This window comes from Grampus griseus, assembly GCF_964374135.1.
Source record: "Grampus griseus genome assembly, chromosome: 1".
NCBI classification, from domain to species: Eukaryota; Metazoa; Chordata; class Mammalia; order Artiodactyla; family Delphinidae; genus Grampus; species Grampus griseus.
In genome coordinates, this window is record NC_139017.1 from 55,880,122 (window position 1) to 55,903,574 (window position 23,453).

At 39.6% G+C, this 23,453-nt stretch overlaps 1 protein-coding gene and 1 pseudogene across 2 annotated transcripts; both read left to right on the forward strand.

Moving 5' to 3' along the window:
• The first annotated feature begins 2,180 nt into the window (after positions 1-2,180).
• Positions 2,181-3,179, forward strand: LOC309823143 (ADP-ribosylation factor-like protein 5A; annotated as a pseudogene). The gene is made up of 2 exons: positions 2,181-2,253; positions 2,562-3,179. The product of its transcript is annotated as an ADP-ribosylation factor-like protein 5A (transcript).
• A 9,219-nt stretch (positions 3,180-12,398) lies between these two features.
• On the forward strand, positions 12,399-22,757 carry ZBTB37 (zinc finger and BTB domain containing 37; the record flags this gene model as incomplete). Its single annotated transcript, XM_082664623.1, has 3 exons — positions 12,399-13,463; positions 14,928-15,027; positions 22,269-22,757. Exons 1-3 carry the CDS (start codon positions 12,541-12,543, stop codon positions 22,755-22,757), a joined length of 1,512 nt encoding a protein of 503 aa, XP_082520749.1. The 5' UTR covers positions 12,399-12,540.
• Positions 22,758-23,453: the final 696 nt, after the last annotated feature.

A 23,453-nucleotide genomic window follows, 5' to 3' on the forward strand; every position in this document is an offset into this window, starting at 1 on the left:
TAATTAATTAGCAGTTATAAAATGGGAATAAGGCCTTAATGACATTGTTCTTTTCTACTTTATCTTCACTTTTGCCTTGACATTCTTTTGATTTACAATTTACACCAAATATCAGTCTTATATTCCAGCCTATTTTTCTCAGTGCTGTAAGCAGTTTGATACTACAATCTTTCTGTTTGAAAATAAAATCAGCTTTGCTTCCAGGTCTAATTTGTTATGCTCAATAGGCTGTGAAGAGTGTGCCCTTCACTGATGCCATTAAGTGGAGCTTTTCCCAAAAGTTTGTCCTTTAACCCAGTCTCTCCCCATTTGTGGATGTACTCTGGAGCCAGAAAATTCTTGCTGGCAGAGTTCTTATGGTGAGAAAGGCATCCAACTCTGCCTACCCTTTCTCAGTGGAGGGAATTTCTAGAGATGCCCTTTATTAGGAAAGAAAATGCAACTTTACATTCATTTACCCCACATCTGCATTACCTAGTTTCTAAATATAATAAATTTACTATTAACTGTTTAGAACCTAATTCTGACCAAAATATTGTCTTTCTATCCTGGAAATGAGAGTTACAGAAGATACCCAAAATCCAGAGACTATTTTCTAGGCTACAGACACCAAAGGCCCCAAGTCCCCAGATGTCATACAATCTCGTGTTGGCATCACAGAGACCTAGTCACTTTGGGCATCACTCAGCTTTTCTTCAGTCCTGCCTGTCAGGAAAAAGAAAAGCTTTTTCTGAAATCCAGGGAAATGTCACTTATTTTTTTTTTTTTTTTTTTTTTTTGGCCACACCACGCAGCTTGCGGGATCTTAGTTCCCTGACCAGGGATTGAACCCAGGCCCTCAGAAGTAAAAGCGTGGAGTCCTAACCACTGGACTGCCAGGGAATTCCCATTAATTAAATATTTTCTCAAAAATAAAGAACCTAGTTACTGATAAAGTTGGAAACAACACAACCAGAGTTTTGGAACACACAAACTGATTGTAAACTGTAAGCCAGGTTTCAGTTCCAAGTCCAATCTCCCCAGCCTCCTAGGGAATTTAGATTTATTCTATGTTGCAAGTTTTAAAAACAAAGTAAGCAACTGCCAGCTACAATATCGATAGTTATTACTGGCTTCAAGAGAGCTTTGTCTTATGAGCAATTTCTCCTTGTTGGGAAGAGATGTGTTAGATGATGAGTGTGACGTTTTATGCTCGTGGGCTTTGGCTTTTATGTCATTTTATGCTCATGGGCTTTGGCGGAATAAAACAATGCATCTATACAGCTGCACTGTCTTTTCCCAGAGTTCCCCTCTCTGAAGAACCAGAACTGTGACACTGATCACATTCCTTGCTGCTGATTTTTTGTTAAGCCTAACTCATCCTAAAGATGCTGCCTTAAGGATACTTTTTTCTTGTTTCATGGAAAGTGAGTTATTTCATGACATGAGAAATAACCAGTACACAATAAAAATATTAGATGGGATACCTGTATAATAATTGCATATGTAAGGCATACATTAAGTGCACTTCTAAGTCAGTCTTCTGTGTTTAAGACGATGGACTTAGTAGAAACAACTTGAGTTGGACATAACTGGATTTAATTCCTGGCTTTAACACTCTCTAGTTATGCAACCTTGGCCCAGTCATTTAACCTCTTTAGGCTCCTGTATCTTTACCTAGAATAGCAGTTCTCAAACATTTTGGTCTCAGGACTACTTACACTCTAAAAATTATTGAGGATCCCAAAGAGTTCTATATAGCTCTTTTATTGTAGCAGGAATTAAGATTTAAGATTAAGATTTAACCCATTACATGCTAGCAAAAATAGTACATTTTTATTTTTAAATTATTTTCCCAAACAAAAATTAGTGAGAAGAGTGACATTGTTTCTGCAGATCTTTTTGATTTCTGGTTTAACAAAAGATACTGGATTCTCATATCTGATTCTGCATTCCATCTGTTGTGATATGTTGTTTTGGTTGAAATAGCTGAAGAAAATTTGGTCTCACATAAATATGAAGTTAGAAGAGCGAGGAGTATTTTAATAGCCTTCTCTGAAAATTATGAATATTCTTCTTTGATACTACACCAAAACTTGACAGGTTTCTTAAAGGTTAGTTGCAATGTGTAATCTGCAATCATATTGGTAAATTTTTCTAAAATCCATTGGTCTGTCTTATATTTTGAATACAACTGTGTTATGCATGGTTTTGTAACACTGCACATTGATCATTTGAAAAATACTGGATCACTGAATTATGCAGATCGTCCAGGTGTTGACAAATTTCATTAAACAATATCTAAAAAATCACATTGATTAACATCATGACTGATCTCATCCTAAGTCTTTAAGTATGGAGGTGTAAGTGCACAGTGACAGATACAAGCTTTCCAAAATTGTAATTTTCATTTGAAAGCTTGAATTTTATCTTTGACAACTAATACCATCAGATTTTTTCCCAAACTCATTTGTTTTTTGAGAAAATATCTGCCAGTATCTGTGGCCTGGGCTTTGGTCTCTCTCCAGTTCCAAGGAAGAGGCTGAGACTCTGGCGCATCTCTGCCTTCCCTTCTGCCTGAGTGGGAGAGGCCAGGTGGCCCTGGTGGCTGGAGGGGGCCTGCTGCCTAAGAACGTGTATTCTCTTCACCAGGATAGGGAGACTGTTCAACCACCAGGAGCACATACTTATCATTGTTGGACTGCATAATGCAGAGAGAACTACCATCCTTTACCAGTTTTCTGTGAATGAAGTTGTACATGCATCCCTTACAATAGGAAGCAATGTAGAAGAAATAGTGATTAATAATACACATTTCATAATGTGGGATACTGGTGGCCAAGAGTCTCTTCGTTCTTCCTGGAACACTTCTTACACTAACAGAGTTTGTAATAACTGTTGTGGACAGTACAGACAGAGAAAGGATTGCTGTAACTGAGAAACTCTATAAAATGTTAGCCCATGAAGACCTAAGGAAAGCTGTATTGCTGATTTTTGCTAATGAACAAGATGTTAAAGAATGCATGGCTATAGTAGAAATCTCCCAGTTTTTGAAAATATTTCTGATATATATTAAAGATCATTTGTGGCATATGCAGGTATTCTGTGCTCTTACTGACCAGGGATTATGCCAAGGACTTGAATGGATGACATCATGATTTAAGATTAGATGATCTCTACTGCCCTCTTCTCGTAGCTTTTGTATAATTGAAAACTGCAAAAATTAATAGTTTAGATATATTTACAATGAACCGATTTAAACTTTTTCTATAAGAAGAAAAATTAAGACCACTTCTTTGAAAACAAAGATGAACTCTCACCTTCCAATCTGCTTTCTCATTAGTTCCTTCCAAAGCAAGGTTTTAAAGCTGTGATGGACATTTTTCTCATAATGAATCTCTCAGGACATTGTATAAGCTGTGTTAAGTACAAAGGGAGAGGGGGAGAGGAAGACACTTTTAACTTTGAGTCTTATTATCAGTATAATCCTCCCTAGTTGAACGTTCTCTTATTTTCCCACTAAGTCAAAATGCAGATCACAGATATTCGGTTTCCAATATTTTAAAATGTAATGTTACTTATGAAAAGTATTTTGCATAAGGTTGTATATGTATTGTGTGTATAGAGCAAGTTCAAGTTAATGACTTTATGTTCTTAAGAAAAGTGAATAACACAAAAATTAATAATATCCTTACTTATGAGTACTGGCATTGGTGTTAGAGACATTTTACAGGTATCCTCTGTATTCTCTGTATTGTACTAACCAACCCCAAACCATTGAGCTGCCCTTTAAAGAAAAAAAGGAAAAAGCTTGACATTTTGTACCTAATTTTTTGGTTGATCAAATCACATACATAGAAACATGTAATCCAAATGAGTGGATTATCTATCAAAGTCTTGGCTTAGTAGTACAAATAGGCAGAATTACACATTGAGCAATTATCACATTCTTCCCTTTGTTGGGCCTTACGCCATGTAAGTTACTGAGTACAGGCACATCTTTTATTGCACTCAGCTTTTTTTTTTATTGTGCTTTACAGATAATGCATTTTTTGTTTTATGGCAACCCCGAGTCTAGCAAGTCTATCCACTCCATTTTTCCAATAGCATTTGCTCACTTGTCTCAGTGTCACATTTTGGTAATTCTTGCAATATTTAAAGCTTTTTCATTATTATATTTGCATTGGGTATCTGTGATCAGTGATCTTTGATGTTACTACTATGACTCACTGAAGGCTGAGATGGTTAGCATCTTTTAGCAGTCAAGTTTTGTTTCATTTCGGCTGCGCCTCGTGGCTCACAGGATCTTAGTTCCCCGGTTCAATCCCTGAACCGGGGCCACGGCAGTGAAAGTGTCAAGTCCTAACCACTGGACTGCCAGGGAATTCCCAGCAGTCAAATATTTTTAAAGTATGTTTAACACAATATTAAAATCTACTATACTTCTTTTTTTAATGTACATCTTTTTTAAAGATATAATGCTATTGCACACTTAGACTATAGTGTACACATAACTTTTACATGTACTGGGAAAGCAATTCTGTGACTTGCTTTATTGTGATGGTCTGGAACTGAACTCACAATTATTTCCAAGGTGTGCCTATTAAGTGTAAATCCACTAATCAGCCAGTCGTGATAAAAGTTATCAAGTGATTTTTTTTTTCAGCATTAATTGAAAACCATTGTGTGAAATGTCATCCCAGAGAATTATCACCATATATTATCAAATTTAGCAAGAGTCTTCCTGGGTATTTAATTATATGTCAAGCATTTAAAGTGAACTTGAGATAAAAGCGTATTTTCCAAGCAATGAAGATAATTTAATTTGAAATCTTATTGCTTAGAAGTTGGAATAGTTTGAGGGTTTTTTTGTAAGTTTTATCTTCTTACACTACTTAATACTTTTAAGGATTTGGTTTAAAACTGATCAACATGCTGTATTTTTACTAAGTAACTTGGCCCAACATACCCTTTGTTTGCTTAGGGTTTTTTCCCAGTATCTTAAAGTTGAAGGTATTTTTGTTACACTACCTTACCCTTGTTTTAAAACATATTTTTGGATACTTTTTATATATCTTTTATGCCTTGAAAAGCTGCAGGCTAATCCAAACTGTCATGTTTTAGAATATTCAAGAAATAGCTACTCTTCTTTTTGATTTCATTCAGAATTTTGATGAGTAATAGCACATACAGAAATGTTGACAGAAATTTTCTAATATGAAATAATCCAAGCAGGCATGGGAGATCAGTAGACCCACTATAGTACTATACCTCTAAGAGACCCGAGCATCCATGGATTTTGGTATCCACAGGGGGACCTGGAACCAACCCCCCAGATACCAAGGGGTAACTAACACTTTAATATTTGGTCAACTTGCAGGGAGTTTCCTGGTGGTCTGGTGGTTAGGATTAGGTGCATTCACTGCTGTGGCCCGGATTCAATCTCAGGGGCAACAGAGATCCCACGTTTCACAGCGCAGCCAAAAAAAATCTTGTCAACTTGCTTTTATATATAAACTGGTGTTTTGACTAGTTTTTAGAATAGTGTTTCAGTCAGTGGGAGTTTGAAGTAAACGTTTTGGCATGCAACTAAGACTTAAAACCCCAATTTAATGTTCCTACACACTCAAATGCCAAATTAGAAAGCAAGCTGAAATTTAACTGGCAGGTTATTTACTTTTTAGGTGTTCCCAGAGTTAATGGTTTCCTTGGTATTTAGGAACTAACCAGCAACTCACTAGTTCACTAATTTTCTCGTTAACTTGAACAAACATTCCCCCCCTCCCACAAATTTGCAGAACAAGTACCCATTTTCTGAAGGACATTATAACCACAGTATTACTGATCTCATTCTTCAAGATCTCACTGTTCTAGGTTTTTCAATATGCATCTTCTAAATAGCACTGAAACCAATTCCTACACCAGTTTCTGCATCAACACTTGCCAGACCCAATCACCCTGGTGCTTACTACAGCAAATGGAGATTTTTCCCAGTTTCTGTACTCCTACCACTTAACATAAAGAGCTTCTGCTTTCCTCTGCAATTTTCAACAATGTATTTTAATGACTTAATTGCCCATTTTGGAAATTAAGGATCATTAAAGTTCCTGTGTTCTTTCAACATTTTCATTCCTACGGAACTTTCTTGCACAGCACAAAGGTGGTTCAAGCTCATCTTTCACTTTTCCAGCCTCAGGCTACAATTCCAATGGTTGGTTTTCAACTGTGACAAACTGACCCAGGCACTTCACATTAAATCACAGAAAATTTCTGCAAAAAATATGCCGTTGGGTCAATTACAAAAATGTCTTATTTCCCTTCGTTCATCTCATTAAATTGAAATGAGCACACTTCAGATGGTTCATAAATATTTATTAAAATTCAAAGTTGGAGAATTCCCTGGTGGTCCAGTGGTTAGGGCTCTGCGCTTCTACTGCAGGGGGCACAGGTACAATCCCTGGTGGGGGAACTAAGATCCTACAAGCCACATGGTGTACAGCATGGCCAATAAATACAATAGGCTTTAAAAAAAATTGAAAGTTGTTTCCTCTCCTATCCCATGAGCATCCATCCAGCTGCCTGCAAGAACAGAGAAACCATTTTAAGTCCCATTTCCATGCCAATTCTAATTGCATTTGGGATACACAGAATTATCAGATCTTTGAACATCATCAAGCAATCAGTGAGAGAGTTCAAGTTGGGGTGAGATCATCATGTATTCTGGAACCAAACAGTACTGATATTTTCAAGCCTCACCTGTCAACCGTTAAGATGCATGACTGCTGTCATAAATGCCCTGAAAAATAAAGACCATATATGTCAAATCACAGTAGAAGGGAAAAAACTTGTGATACTTGTTGATAAAGTAACCTCAGAATCAAAATGGAACGGTTTTACAGTGATATCATTCTATTCATTTGGCAGAATCATCACATCACTGGTTACATTCTAACTCACCATATATACCATAGACTGACTGACCTTGAAATCTTCAGGGTAACACATGTGCCTGTTTGAAAATGAAAAATAAAAGCCTTGTTTAAAATTTGCCCTTTCTCCCATTTTTTGTAGCCGATTTTTAAATTTTTCAAAGAATTCTAGGGCAGTGAACCTATTCTGTGCAAGGTAGATCTTTGTCACAATACATTTGTCCAAACCCAGAGAATGTACAACACCATGAGTGAACCCCAACGTACTACTGGACTCTGGGTGAAAAAATGTGTCAACATAGGTTCAAAATTTTAAGTCCCACTCTGGTGGTAGATGATGATGGGGAGGATGCTATATGGGAACCTACTGTTCAATTTTGCTATGAATCTAAAACTGCTCTGAGAAATGACTATCAAAAATAATCCGCGAAATTATTCATTCTGGTGTAATCTATAGTATACGCCATAAAAATTTCCTCACGTTAGCCTGTTCTTATCCAGAATGTAAATTCCTAATCCTGAAATTAACAGTACAGAACATCTGCATGCGCCGTTACACTTATCCAAATCCCTGAATATTTCTGTGAGACAGTGGCTGGTTTCCACTTTCATGGGTATATAAACAGAATTGTTGCAGCCAGATACATCAGATAGGAGCGAAAGACAGTATTTGCTCATCACTGTTAGTCTGCTGAACTATGTTATCATCATTGTATCGGCTTTATACCACAAAACACAGAAACCAAACTTGAGACTTCTATACCTTTGCTTAAAAGGTCTTGCTCCCTGCGTTATAGCCAGTACCTCTCTTGTCACCTGCAAAAATTTAATGAAATTTAATCAAACTGAATAGGTAGTTAATAGGTAGATTTCAAAAATTTTCCAGATACCGTTTCAGTATTTAAAAATCTTCATTCTTTGTCAGAGAGATTCCCATCTGTTGAATTTTTAAAAAATCATCACTAACAGCATCTTGCTCAGTAACTAGATAAGACTAATAAAACATACATACCTTTATATAGAAGATCTCCAAAATTTGCACCTGCAAAGAAGTATTTCTTTAAACACACTTCACAACAGCTTAACACTAAAGCCTGTTTATTTCTCAACGGTCCAACACCAGAAAACACTTAACATAGGTCAACAACTACTAAGACCAGCACATTTTCGGAATATAAACCCAAATGCCAGGAGCCAAAGAACTGTTTTCATGTCTTACCCCAAGCAAGCCATCCATAGATAAAAACGTGTACCCAGGATCTATGAGAGAAATGATACACCTTTCATTAAAATGTCAATCTTATTGTTAAATTCTTCTCACATTTGTCACAGGGTTCTTCAGTGTTAGATTTGTCTACATGCTCATTTCAGGTCAGACATTTGCTCAACATCATTACAAAAACCCTGTTCAGAGCATGCTCAACATGCACTTGCAAACCAGACAGGAAATTAGCTTGGTAGTTAAGCATTCCACTTTATCAGCATTCTCAGTTAACAGTTGAGGTTACTAAATTGTTTTTAACATTAATGCTTACCAAAAAGTTGGCCCGGACAGGTCAAGGATTCAAGTCCACCTAAGAAATGAGAGTGGTTTTATAACAGGCAAATCAATTTTCTCCCCACAAATCTAAAAAGTGCCTGAAATCAGATAGAGCTAATTAAGACCTTCATGTTCAGTCAGTATTTGCTTATCATCACACAGGCTGCTCTCACAAATTAAGACAGTACAAGGATCTGGCTTTTATTTAATGTATTCAGCACACTGTTCAAGCACTTTATGGGAAGACTGCTTCCTGTGCATTAGAAGGCAACCCTAAAAAGCCATTAGTGGCATTCTTTGTCATGCTTGCCCTGTCGCCAATGTTTAGTTCAGTTACAATTTTACTTACCCCTTGAACTTTCAGCTTAGTGCCTACATAGTGCTTAACTTCCTGCATAGTGCCTACAAAAAGAAAAACTAGTTAGTAGTGGTATTTTACTTACACTATCAGCAAAAGTTTTACTAACTCAGATACAACAAACAAATGGTATTATCTTTTTCATGATTCAGTCTGTTGAACTATGCAACCATCATAGTGTCTGTTTCTTCAGATTCCCCCTCATACTAAATATAAAACTAGAGTGCAGCAATTTAAGTTTGAAAAAAAGGTGAGGAAAACCCTAATATAAGCACCAACATTGACTTGGCAATTTGTAACCCCTTATAAAAAGAAAAGAATTCAAAGTACTAGATAAACATGGACTATAAAAAAGGTTTCTCACCTGTTTGCCCATGGATACAGCATTAAGCTTGTGCTTTAAGACCTGGGAAGAAAACAGTTTCATATAAACTTGGGTGCAATCTCTATGTTCTCTAAACCACCATTTTGTGTGCCTCAGTTAGCATAATGGTGGTAATAATTCTCGTCACCCTCACAGTCAAGAGTAGCAAATAAACTGTCATCATTGTGGCACATTCACTGGACTTTCAATCTAACTTCCCTTTTTCAGGGAATCTCAGTAACTCACCCCAGCAGCGGTTCTCATCCCTTTGGTACACAACTAGAAAATAGACAAAGAATAATCCAATAAAACATGCTGTGCTGCTAAGTTAATCGCTAATGTCGTTAAGCAGTTAAGCCTCAGAATAGAATTTTTCAGAAATCCCTTCTGCCCACTACTCTTAAAACATCACAGGCTTAGCATAAAGACCACATCTAAGCAGATTTCATTCTTCCCACTGTAGTTAGCCGTTACTTACCCGTCCACCAGAAGCCATCAAAAGCCACATTGCATTCATGCCTGGCACCGTTCCTAGGAAAGATTAGGTATTTAAAAAATTAATTTTGTTTTAAACCTAAGTTTAAACCTTACGTCGTTTCCATACCATGTAAGCAAGTCGTTTCCACCACCCATAATTGCGCGAGAGCATTCCACATAATTAAGATTAAGAACCACTGACGGAAATAATGGTGCAGTGCGGAATGCAGCCTTTAGAGAACCACGTGGCCTTCCTGAGAGCAAGTGGCTGAAGGAGACTCGGGCCGAAGTGTTTAACAAAGACCCACTCGGTGACTCGGCACGCGCCGCCATCAGAGCCGTTGGCATTCATCAACAGTCTCAGATGTCCCTACCAACACAGGCTTCATCAGAGGCAGAGCCCGCGAGCCCGCGTTTTTCCGCAGTTCGGCCCAACAACCCGAGGAGTATAATTAGGTCGCGCCCGCACCCAACTCGCAATCCTCCACCATCTTCATCTTGTGAACCGTGCGAAGGCCTGCGACTGGCCTAGAAATGCCAGCCGTCTTAAAAAGATCGTAACTGCCAAGAGCTGGAGGCCTCTCAGGCTAAGAACTTACTTAACAGCACACAAAAGTCACACATACCAAGAGCCGTCTCGTACCTTCTAAAGACCGAGATGGCGTCCAGGCGCCTGTATATAAGGATTCTATTCCATGACGTCATGACGCAGACTCTCCGCCAGCGTCGGCTTCAACTCCTCCCCCTCTCATTCTCTTCCTCCTTCAGCAGCACCTCCGTCCAGTCCTCTAAGCCCGCCCCCTAGGCCCCGCCCCCTGGCCGCGCCCCGGGGCGGGGACACGACCGCCCACGTGATGCAGGGCTCCCCACCCTCCTACGGACTGAGGAGGAGGGGAAGAGAGGGGAGGGGGCGCGAGGGACGGAAAGCGCTGGGGAGGGGGAAGGGGGGCGGTGTAAGGGTGAGCGATTTCCTTCCGGCACGTCGCCCGCTCCGGGGGAGGGGGTGGGGGGTTTCACTTCCGGGACGGTGTTCCGGCCCATTCCGGCCCATTTCCACCCCCGGAGGTAGGTGCTGCTCCTTGACTGGGCTCGGGCCCCGCACAGCAGTCCCGCTGCCCTGCACTGGGGCCGCCTCGCCCGGTCTCCGCCGCAGCCTGCTCCTGGGGCGCTCAGCCATCTCCCTCCACCCCGCCTCAAGGCACCCGGAGACCTTCCACCCGCTTGGCCCCGGGCCGGGCTGAGCTGCCGGACCCGCCCCCTCGTGGGCCCCTCCCTCAGGACCCCGGGATGGGCAGCCCCCTCCCCAACGGCAGCCCGGACACACCCAGATACACACACCCACCTCTAGGCAGCTCCCCGCCCGCTTACGCCTACCGCCTGGACAGGGTCCCGGGGCGCCGCCCCCTTCCCGGTCCTCTACCCTCACCTGATTGCTCGCTTCCCGGCCGCACGCCTTGCTGCCCTCTCCGCCCCCGCTCCTCGGTGACATTTCGCCCCTCTGCTTTTTCCCCGTTCCCCATGCTTCCTAACGCGGACGAAAGCCACTCAAGTACCGGAGTGGCCAACCCCATGCAGTTCCCGATTCTCCCTCTTACAGCTCTCACCCCTCCAGTGCCGACGGTAGAGAAAGACCTTACTCCAGGGGCTTCCTCCTCACTGGGGAATTGCCGGGAAGAGCAAACAAAAAAGGCGCTGGTGTAGGCTCCAAAATAAACATCTGAATTCATGATGGCATCGACAGAGGCTCTTATTGGATTAAAAGTTTCAAAACAAACAAAAACGCTTTGGAAAAAGGTCAGATTGGCTAAAGTTGGTTCTTGAAAGCAGTGTATACACTTCCCTATTTACTGATAAGTGTGTGGTAAATGCAGGGCAATACTGTGAGCTTGTCCAGATAAGTTCCTGAAGTTTCAGGTCTTAGGTAACTGTGTATGCTCAAGTCAGTGTCTTTCTAATGGGATTTATACAGACTACTCTCAACCAATGAAGACTGTTGGATGCAGTTACAGGCTTAGTGTTTCAGCAACTTTTCAAAAATCTTTTAATGTAAAAATACTGGCCATACTTGGTAAATGCTCTGTTTTTCACCAGCTTTGGGGAACTAAATTTCAGAATCAAAGTATCATTACCACCCTGAAATTTCCAACTTTGAATTTAGATAGAGGCAGACTTATCTACCTTTACCTAATCCTGAGAGTGAACTTCTTCAAGTTCTCTGCATTTGAGTCCTGACACAACTTGGAGTTTCTCATAACCTAGAGTTTACCTCCAAGTCCTAAACCCAAAGCCTTTCTGTGGGGAGCTCTGACCCTTCAGCTTAGAAATAATGACATATTCAGGAGGGATATTAGTCACTTTATAAAATAATGAACATAACTCATGCATCAAGTAGTAAAATATTAAGGGTATCTAATCAGCCCACCTGTGTATAATTACATTTATTCTAAAAGTTTCTTTCCTTCTCCAAAGAAAACTTGTCACCGCATTTTATATTGTGTGCAAATACCTTATGATTAACACTTAGTAAATAAAAATTGTCACACTGCTTTTTTTTACCCCCTCTATTCTGTTGAACTTCAGTTTTGATGTTATATAGCTTGTTAATAAGGAAAATGTGGGCATACCTTGAATTTTTAGAAGTCTAACAATCACTTTTTGGTTTTAATGGTGCCTTGCTGTGAAACCTAAACTACTAAACCTGTTGGTATTTCTTTTCCATGTTTAAACATAAGGAAAGTATCTCTATTTATTTGGAGATTTTGAAATTTTACCAGATAATATTTTTAAATAGGTGTGAATTGGAAAGCCTGAAGGGACTGGTTATAATTACTAAGGACAGTTCCTTTCCTCTTTCAGCAGGGTTGAATGCCTGCCTACACCCTCAGGCACGACCATGGAGAAGAGTGGGAACATACAACTGGAGATCCCTGACTTCAGCAACTCTGTCCTGAGCCATCTAAACCAGCTGCGCATGCAGGGCCGTCTCTGTGACATCGTGGTCAACGTGCAAGGACAAGCTTTTCGGGCTCACAAAGTGGTACTGGCTGCCAGCTCCCCCTATTTCCGAGATCACATGTCCTTGAATGAGATGAGTACTGTCTCCATTTCAGTCATAAAGAACCCTACTGTTTTTGAACAGCTCCTTTCTTTCTGTTATACGGGGCGGATATGCCTGCAACTGGCAGATATCATCAGCTACCTGACAGCTGCCAGTTTTCTGCAGATGCAGCATATTATAGACAAATGTACACAGATCCTGGAGGGCATTCATTTCAAAATCAATGTGGCTGAGGTTGAAGCTGAATTAAGTCAAACAAGGACAAAGCACCCAGAGGGACCTCCAGAGTCTCACAGAGTTACACCAAATCTGAACCGCTCCCTTAGCCCCCGACATAATACCCCAAAGGGAAACCGGCGAGGTCAGGTTAGTGCTGTGCTGGATATCAGGGAGCTCAGTCCTCCTGAGGAGTCCACCAGCCCTCAGATAATTGAACAGAGTTCTGATGTAGAGAGCCGGGAGCCCATTCTTCGGATCAACCGAGCAGGACAGTGGTACGTGGAGACAGGAGTAGCAGACCGAGGGGCCCGGAGTGATGATGAAGTTAGAGTTCTTGGAGCAGTACACATCAAAACTGAAAATCTAGAAGAGTGGCTTGGGCCTGAGAATCAGCCTTCCGGAGAAGATGGGAGTAGTGCAGAGGAAGTCACAGCCATGGTGATTGACACCACAGGCCATGGTTCTGTAGGACAGGAAAATTACATGTTAGGATCTTCAGGAGCCAAGGTGGCTAGGCCAACAAGCAGTGAAATTGACAGGTAAGTTTTGTTTGCCCATCTAATGGCTGTTGTGCAGACATAATTAAAGCAGGTCCTCTGTGTGATACAAAGAGTATCTTCCTTACTTGATGTTCTTAGTCAGAGTTTGTGTTGGGGAAACTGGAAGTGTGCCAAAAGACTTGCAGTCTAATTTTTTTAAAGCAGGAAGCTCCTAGTCCTGAAGTATTCACAGTGTTGTAAGAATTATGGTAAAATTAGACACTTCATGAATCAGAATAGCATCTGCAGTCACACTAGGATCAGTAATTGCCAGGGTTTCTTCGGAATTCCAGGAAGAGAGCTGGTCATCAGCTGGGAATCTGACAGCATTGCCCTTCCTTGGTATGTTCTCACACAGGTAGGTGGCCTCTGGAAGTTTCGCATTCCTTTGTAGCACTGTTTACTTTTCTTTGCCCCCATCTACCAAATTAGACGAAATATGGTACCAGCAGTGATTGTTCTTTTTAGAGTAATCACAGTAATTCTAAAGAAAAGCTTTTTGGGTGTTTTTCATTCCTTTTTTTTCACTTGTCATTTGATGACATTTTTTCTGTTTTGTCATTGAGGACAGCTGCTACCACAAACCTGACAGTTTCTTTTTTTCACCAGTGCTACTATGCCCTATGCCCCATGCCCCATTTTTCGCTTTCTAATGCATTGCAGTCGTTAGAACATTTCTTTGGGGGGAAATAACAATAATTTTAATCTAAGTAAATTGGAAGAAAGTCTCAATTGAAAGAAATATTACCAACTAAGATGGGTAATATTCTTTTCCTTTCTTAAAAATTTAAAATTGTATGAACAGTGATAACTAAATAAGCTATGATTTTGGTTCACATCTGGTCTTGAGAGACAAGTGTGTCACAGAAATTCAGAGAGTATATACTGTATCCATTTAAGTTGGTCTTGATTAGAGTATTTTCCTTCTTGTGTCCTTAATAGTTAAAATATTCTTGAGCATAATACTTATTGTCACCCTATGTTAGCACTGTTGTCCCCCCCATCTTAGAACTGTATCAGAAATAATAGCTTAAATGCAAAGATTTTTGATCTTCATGATCTACGTCAACAGTCTGAAATATATAAAAAATTATCATGGGGCTTGGGGAAAGGATCAACCAAGAACCTAAAAGTTATATAGAAGAAACAAAATTACAGACCCAGTTTTAATTTTTTCTTTTTTGGTCTTCTGGTACTTATATAAGGATAGAAGTTTATATTTAGCCTTAGATTCACCAGGTCATATTGGCTGCATCATTTTGTATTTCTTAAATTTACTAGGGCAAGCTTTTCTTATTTCATGTATGATTCTGTATTGGCTCCATGAAAGGACTTCTTAGAAATCTGTTGTTCAGTTTGTTCCGCCTTCCTAGACTATGGGATAAAGGAGGCAGACATCACCATTTTGACACTACTTTTGACACTACTTTTGTATTAGTCCCCTTTGTGCTCTTCTTCCAACAGATTTAGCCCCTCCGGCAGTGTTGTTCCCTTGACGGAGAGACACAGAGCCAGAAGTGAGTCTCCTGGGAGAATGGATGAGCCTAAGCAACCCAGCTCCCAGGTATGTAGTTGTGGATTTAGAACTGCTGCAGTGGTTGAAGAAATTGCCACTGTGTGTGAACATAGTATAATGAATAAGAAAGGAAAGATGTAGGAGAGGTAACATTGGTCTTGTTTAATAAATACTGTATATGATTACTTTTCTTTTTATTCTTGCTTGTGAGCATGCAGGAAATACACTTTTGGTGTCAGCAGATTTGGGGAAGTAGAAAAGGATAAGATTGTGAAACTCTTTCCTGATTATAGGAGCCAGTCTATAGTCCTAAGAGTAATAAAAATAACCTCTGAAAACTACATGCAGCTAATGTAGGACCTGGGATGGAGAGAGTTTGATTTTGTACATGTGTGGATATAAGACTACATAATTATTAGTTTATATAGTATTGTAGATTTGTAAATGAATTGCTTATGCATTTTTGTGTCCTGTTTGCTTTTTAGTATGCTTGTATCCTTTCATTTATTTTCTTCCTAAATGTCCTGTTAGACTAAAATGTTCTAGAACGGATAGGAATGATGTCTTCTATTTTATTTGCAACTCTTTTTAGCAAGTAGTATAAGTATGTAGTTGGTTGATATTTTTGGTTTTTTCTCACAGGTGTTTATCATTGAAGATTGATTTTTAAAAAGTTGGTGAACTCACCAAGTAGAACACAATAAATTGTAAACACTGTGGCCCTTTAAAAGGAAACACTGGTGGATTAAGATTGCGTAGCTAATTTTTTATCTTCTGCACTATACTGATAGTATCTTGTTTAATTTTTATCTAAACCACTAGATGTTTATTGTGTATATAGTATAGTAACAGCAGTTAAGACATTGTTATAAACTGTATTTACTTGTATATTATCATGCTGTTTGGTATCAGAAAAGGAACTGCAACCATTATAGGAGAATTTTTTAGTTTTAATAAGGTGTGAGAGAAAGTGTTAGGAGCTTGGAGGAAAAGTAAGTTTACTCGTATTATTAGGGCCCTTCTTCTCTTCATCTCTCAAATAAAATGTGATGACTCTGTGACCTATGTGACGGTAACTATTGTGAAAATAAATACAGCAATGAGACAGACCTTACAACTTAATGTGGGCATAAGACAGACTAACAAATACACAAAGCACATATAGATAAGGCTATATAGACTTAAGTAACTGTGTTGTGGGAGTAGGAGTGCTTAAAAGGCAGTTACAGGAATCAATATCCACTTAAGGAAAGTGTTGCTCAGGGGAGTTTAAGTGTGGTTTTTAAAGTAGTTAGAAAGAGATGACTTATTCCACATATAGTTAGGATAGGGACAAAAATTGGAATTCTACAAGGTTGTTTACCTGACTGAAGCAGAAGGTACAGGCTGTAAAGAAATAGGAGATAAGTGGTATTGTCTGCAATTGCTATTAAGAGATGAGTTAATATATGCTTTAACACAGGGGTCCCCAACCCCCAGGCCTCGGACCAGTAGCGGCTCCCCATTGTCAGTGGAAAAATTGTCTTCCATGAAACGGTCCCTGGTGCCAAAAAGGTTGGGGACCGCTGTCTTAACATGGAAAGTTTATTATGACGAGTCTACTCACCAGTTATTTTTTTCCCACCACATAGAACCAAAACAGGACATGGACTTACATTGTAGTAAAAACAAATTTTGGTAGGCTTGAAGAGCTTCTTGATTATAAGGGTGATTTAACTGGAACAGAATACTTAAGGTCACTCCTTTATTCGAAATATTCTTGGCTTTTTCCTTTTTCTACCACATGAAGGTTAAAATACTTGGTCTAATTTTCCAAGTAATTTATAATCTTTCCAACCCAGCTTTTCTCACCATTCATCAGCATTAACTGTCCCAAACAGGCAGACTTTGTACCTCAGAACTCCATCAGACTTCTGTCTCTGCACCTTGAGTCTGGAATACTCGGTTCTTCCCAGGTGTCTGAGTCCACGCAAGGCCTAACTCCTAGTTCCTTCTGTCCTAACTAGCCTAGTCCTCTTTGATCTCCCCTTCTTAAACCACTGTAGCATTTATACATGGTACCATATAATTTTTTCCTAATTCTCTACTGACTCATATAAATTATTCTTTTCTTATTTACATTAATTTGTCTCCTTCTAGATTGAAATCTCCTTGAGAGCAGAGCCCACATTTTCTAATCTTAGTATCTGACATTGTCTTATCAGGTGCCCACTAAATGGGAGTTGTTTTAGCTCTAAGTAGTTTTGAGTAGCTAAGATTACTGAATAGGTGCCCAATAAAGAGACAACTACTAAATAAGGAGTTATTTAGTTCCCTGTGAAGTCCTCAGTTTGGGAGATATTTAAATAAAATTAATGCACCAATCAGATAAGTCCCTTCAGTTCTTTTAGTCTCTGATTAGTAACTGAAGATTAGGATTGTGGACAGCAGTGAAGGCCATGTCAAGAATCTAGACTGGTATTTGTTTTAGAAAATACGGGAAGCATTCATTTATATGGAATTTACTCATTGTATGGAATAATTCATTTAAAAAATAGTTTTTGAACACCAGCTACATATCAGGCACTGTCAAGTCCTGGCATATTAGGCAATATAGAATTATCCCTGTGCTTACAGAGTTTACAATCTAGTAGGGAATTGCCAACTGGGAGAAGTGAAATGATCCACTTCTTCCTGACGAAGAGAACCAGGAGGCAGCCATTTTTGTCCTTGCTTCTTTTAGAGTATAAAGGAATAAAACTACCAAAGATACATTGTTACCTTTGACAAGGACCTAATCTACATTTTATGCTCATTTATTTGCTCTTTTATTGCAATTTATTTTATTTTATTTTTTGTTGTGCTATGCACGCCTCTCACTGTTGTGGCCGCTCCCGTTGCGGAGCACAGGCTCCAGATGCGCAGGCTCAGCGGCCATGGCTCACGGGCCCAGCCGCTCTGCAGCATGTGGGATCTTCCCGGACCGGGGCACGAACCCGTGTCCCCTGCATCGGCAGGCGGACTCTCAACCACTGCGCCACCAGGGAAGCCCTATTGCAATTTTATTGCAATAATTTTTAGGTGAAATTGATCATAATGTGTGAGTTTTCTGATTATGGTTCATGACAGATAACTAAAATACATTCACTTTCTGTTTGTGGATAATACTGCTATGACATTGTTTTCGTTAAAGTTAGGCAGTTTTTTTTAGGGAATAGGTATCCTCAAGATTATGAATAATATTGTGAATTTTTGTAATGTTTAATAATAGCTAACATTTATTGAGCTACATTAAGCACTTTCATTCAACGCTCATAGCAACCTATAAGGCAGATGCTAATTATATTCGTTTTACAGATGAAGAAACTGATGCACAGAGTAGTTAAATAACTTGCTCAAAGTCGAACAGTAAGTAGGATGCAGGTTTGAACCCAGGTTCCAGCACCCTTAATTTCTGTAAAGTATAACATCAGGCATTCAGGGATATCTCAAGGAATTATTATCATATTTGATTCCCATGAGAATCCAGTGGAATTGGCAAAACATATTCTAACATTTTTATTTTATGGATGGGGAAACTAAACCTCAGAGAAGTTATTCTATGCTCTGCCCATGGTCACCCAGGACCTTTTAGTGGGATAATCCCTCATTATTATTATTATTTTTTTTGGCTGTGTTGGGTCATCGTTGCTGCGCGCAGGCTCTCTCTAGCTGTGGCGAGTGGGGGCTACTCTTCTTGTGGTGTACAGGCGTCTTATTTCGGTGGCTTCTCGTTGCGGAGCACAGGCTCTAGGCGCACGAGCTTCAGTAGTTGTGGTGTGGGGGCTTCAGTAGTTGTGGTTTGCGGGCTCTAGAGCGCAGGCTCAATAGTTGTGGTGCAAGGACTTAGTTGCTCCACAGCATGTAGGATCTTTCCGGACCAGGAATCGAACCCATGTCCCCTGTATTAGCTGGTGGATTCTTAACCACTGCGCCACCAGGGAGGTCCCAATCCCTCATTCTTTATGTGAGTTCAGTTTTGATTATCCAGGGAATTGGAGCAGAAAGAAATGTTATATGAAATAAATCAGAAATCATCTAAAGCCTTACCATTCAATGCTTGACCTCATACTGCTTCCCAAACCTGCTGAGAACCACCTCTATTCTGTTGGAAATACTGAAGAGCATTGTTAGCTAACGTGTGAAAGGAGACAACACACATTTTTAGATATTCAAGAAAGGGTATAAGATTATTTGCTAATTAGATTCATTTTTCTCCATTTAATCCAGTCAACTTTTACATATTCTCCTCTTTGCATTGTACTTTATCTCTGCTACACGTATGGAATTTTCTCCTATATATTTAAAATGCTTATATAGGGACTTCCCTAGAGGTCCAGTGGTTAAGGCTTTGTGCTTCCAATGCAGGGGGCACAGGTTCCATCCCTGGTCAGGGAACTAAGATCCCACATGCTGTGCGGCCAAAAAATAAATAAATAAATAAAATGCTCATATATATTTGTGTGTGTGTGTGTGTGTATTTTTGTTTTTGTTTTTTTCTTTTTTTGGCCATGCCGCACATCACGTAGGATCTTAGTTCCCTTACCAGGGCTTGAACCCATGCCTCCTGCAGTGGAAGCGCAGAATCTTAACCACTGGACCACCAGGGAAGCCCCTATATATGTATTTTGTGTGTGTGTGTATGTGTATATAAGCTTTTTACTCAAAACATTATACATAAAAAACATATATGTGCTATATACACCCATGCACACAAGAACTTTAGAAGTCAGCAGGCTAAATAAATCAGAAATTTATGAATGGTGATATTTTAATATAGAATTTTGAATGCAAAGGATTTATAAATTCAAGATTTTTAAATTATTCATTCAAAGGAATATATTGTTCCCTCTCCCTCCCAGCTTTCAGATAGGAGGAAACCATGTTTATTTCATATGTTAAATATTTTGACTATTTAGATTGTTCATGTTCAGATTAAGTAAAACAAAATTAAGGTCTTAGCTAATTGATATTAAGGAATTATTGTGGTTTTTTTAGGTGCGATAGTGGTATTTCGATTACATTAAGAAAAAAGAATCCTCGTCTCTTAGAAATGCATACTAGAATATGTATGAAATTATGTCTGGGATTTTCTTCAAAAATAATATGAAAAAGGAGAGAAGTAGGTGAGGGTAAAGAAAAAACAAAATTGTTCATGTGTTGATAATTGTTGGGTGATGAGGAGTCAACACACTGTTGTGTCTAAAACGTAATAAAAAGTTTTAAACTGTATCATTTTCCCTTCATTAAAAAAGAAATTAAATCAGAAAAAGAAAGCATTTATTTTGCAATGATGTAAAGGGTTAGTAATCTAAGTAACAATAGCAGAGTTTTAATGCTACTTTTATAATAATTGCTTTTTTTATGTCTTGAGTAATTTTATTTCAATGCAAGAAATTTAACTTAGTGGGGAGATACTTTATAAACTAAGAGAAATTGGAGGAATATAACTCACAGATTATTCTCTTTATTTATTTTTGGCTGCATTGGGTCTTCGTTGCTGCACGTGGGCTTTCTTTAATTGCGTCAAGTGGGGGCTACTCTTCGTTGCGGTGCGCGGGCTTCTCATTGCGGTGGCTTCTCTTGTGAGCACGGGCTCTAGGCGCGCAGGCTTCAATAGTTGCGGTGTGTGGGCTCTATAGCGCAGGCTCAGTAGTTGTGGCTCGCGGGCTCTAGAGCACAGTAGTTGCGCACAGGCTTAGTTGCTCTGTGGCATGTGGGATCTTCCCGGACCAAGGCTCGAACCTGTGTCCCCTGCATTGGCAGGCGGATTCTTAACCACTGTGCCACCAGGGAAGCCCTCTCTTTACTTTTAATAATCTGTTTAAATCAAACCACTACAAATAATAGGTATGTAAAATTAGATGATAATACTTCTGTGCAGTGTATTTTAAGGACACTTACCTTTACTATAAACAGTTTGAAAAGTGAATTAGCAACGTCATTAGGAATATGTATTTCTCCTACTTTGTTTTGTCTGCTTTTTGTTCAGAAGTTTCATCTTTTTGTTCAGAGGGCAAAATCAGAAACCAAGTCTTTTTTTTTTTTTTGGTGACTTTTTTTTTTAACTTATTTACTTATTTATTTATTTTGGTTGTGCCAGGTCTTAGTTTCGGCTCCAGAGCTCCTTAACTGTGGCTTGGCGGCTCCTTAGTTGCAGCAGTCTGGCTCCTTAGTTGTGGCATGCAAACTCTTAGTTGCAGCATGTGTGTTGGATCTAGTTCCCTGACCAGGGATTGAACCCGGGCCCCCTGCATTGGGAGCACGGAGTCTTATCCACGGCACCAGCAGGGAGGTCCCAGAAACCAAGTCTTGTACTTCTTTCTCTGTGGCACCTGTCATTGTATTTGGTGGACAATAGTCACTCAGTAAATACTTACTGAGTATCAAATTGTGAAGAGGTTATAGGAGGGAATAACCAAGTTAGTAAATTCATATCTCAGCCTAGTTTCCTTTCCCAGCTCTTTTGCCAGTTTTCTCTGAGGTCAGTTAAACTTTTATTAGTCTTTAGAATGAAGAAAATGTGTTGGTGTGGTACTAAAATATTTTGGGGTAAAAAGGAATACTGTCACCTACAAATTATATACATTTTTATAAAGCTAGTTACTGTTGGGTTAAATTTTAGTATTAATGATAATGCCATAAATATGATTTATAATGTGCTTGCCATAATGTATTCTGTACTATCCGATATAGTAGCCATTAGCCATGTCACATGTGGCTATTTAAATTTAAATTTTAGTTAACTGAAAGCAATTAAAATGAAAAATTCAGTTCCTCAGTCACACTAGCAAATTACACATGCTTAATAGCCGCATGTGCCTGGTGGCAACTGTATTAGGTGGTGTGGATTATCAAGTATTTCCATCATCACAGAAAGTTGCCTAAGTTGCCAACATTGCCTAAGTACCTACCTGATTGTCTAGACTATAATTGCAAATTAGAGTCCAAATGGATGGTATTAGTGGGCTTAGATTCTCGTACCACCACAAATTAAACATTCAGCAGGGGTTTAATAAGCATGCAGTTTTTCAGCAAGAAAGTAACTCAGCTGTCCTGTTCTTTTATGGTAATGGAATAGAGTGGCCTCAATTTTTTTTTTTTAATTTCTATCTTAACATCTTTACTTTTTCATAGTAATTAATTTCCTATTTGGATCGCTACAAAAAATAAGCATATAGCTAAGTAACAGAGGTAAAAATAGATTTGATGTCTTTTACTCTATATACGTAATAATACATATTCTTTCTTATTGTCCTCACCTGGTACAGGTAGAAGAGTCAGCAATGATGGGAGTAAGTGGCTATGTGGAGTATCTCCGAGAGCAGGAAGTATCTGAGCGGTGGTTCCGGTATAACCCCCGTCTCACCTGTATCTACTGCGCCAAATCTTTCAACCAGAAGGGGAGCCTGGACCGCCACATGCGCCTGCACATGGGGATTACACCATTCGTCTGCCGCATGTGTGGCAAGAAATATACCCGGAAAGATCAGCTGGAGTATCACATCCGCAAGCACACAGGCAACAAGCCCTTTCACTGTCATGTTTGTGGCAAAAGTTTCCCCTTCCAGGCCATCTTGAATCAGCACTTTCGCAAAAACCACCCTGGCTGTATACCCCTGGAGGGGCCTCATAGCATCTCCCCTGAAACAACTGTCACATCTCGGGGACAAGCCGAGGAAGAGTCACCTTCACAAGAAGAGACAGTTGCTTCTGGGGAAACTGCCCAGGGCTCTGTGTCCACTACTGGGCCAGATTGAAACAGCGAGGAGGTGGGGCAGACTCTCTTCCCCTTTGGGCCGTAAGTAACCAGCATCACGGCCATGGGCTGGTACTTAGATTCACAAAATGCCACAACACCAGATCAGAAGATGTTAGCAAGATGTTGTATCAGCAACATACACAAAAGCACTAGAGGCTCTTCCCCTCTTTCTTCCCACCTCACACTTTGGAAAATAATCAAGCAAATCAACTTTCTAATTCAGGGATCAACAGCCTTGGTTTGTTAACTTTATAAAAGAAAAAATTTTTTTTAACAAAACAATGATAAGTGATCATTTATCTACCAGTCATGTTTGAACACTGTACTTTGGTCCATATCACCCTGGTGGCTGTAATTGCCCAGATCTGAAAAATGAAGCAGGAGCCTTGGTCATCTGAACCAGCCAGCCACAAGAGAGAAGGAAGTAATCATGATGGTGATGATGAGGGGGAATTTCTCTTCTTCCTTCCCTGCCAGAACATGCAGTTTCTTATCTCAAGAAGGGGGAAAAAAAAAAAAAAGAATCCCAGTGGTTCTTTTTGTTTTGAAAGGTTAGATTAATCTTTGCCCTGACAAGGCGTCTGATACTTTGCCTGATTGTTTCATGTATGCAGCCATCTTGGAGCAGTATTCTAATGGGCAGCATCACCTGAAGCACTTTAGGCACCTGGAAGTGAAATGAGCAGCAAAGTGT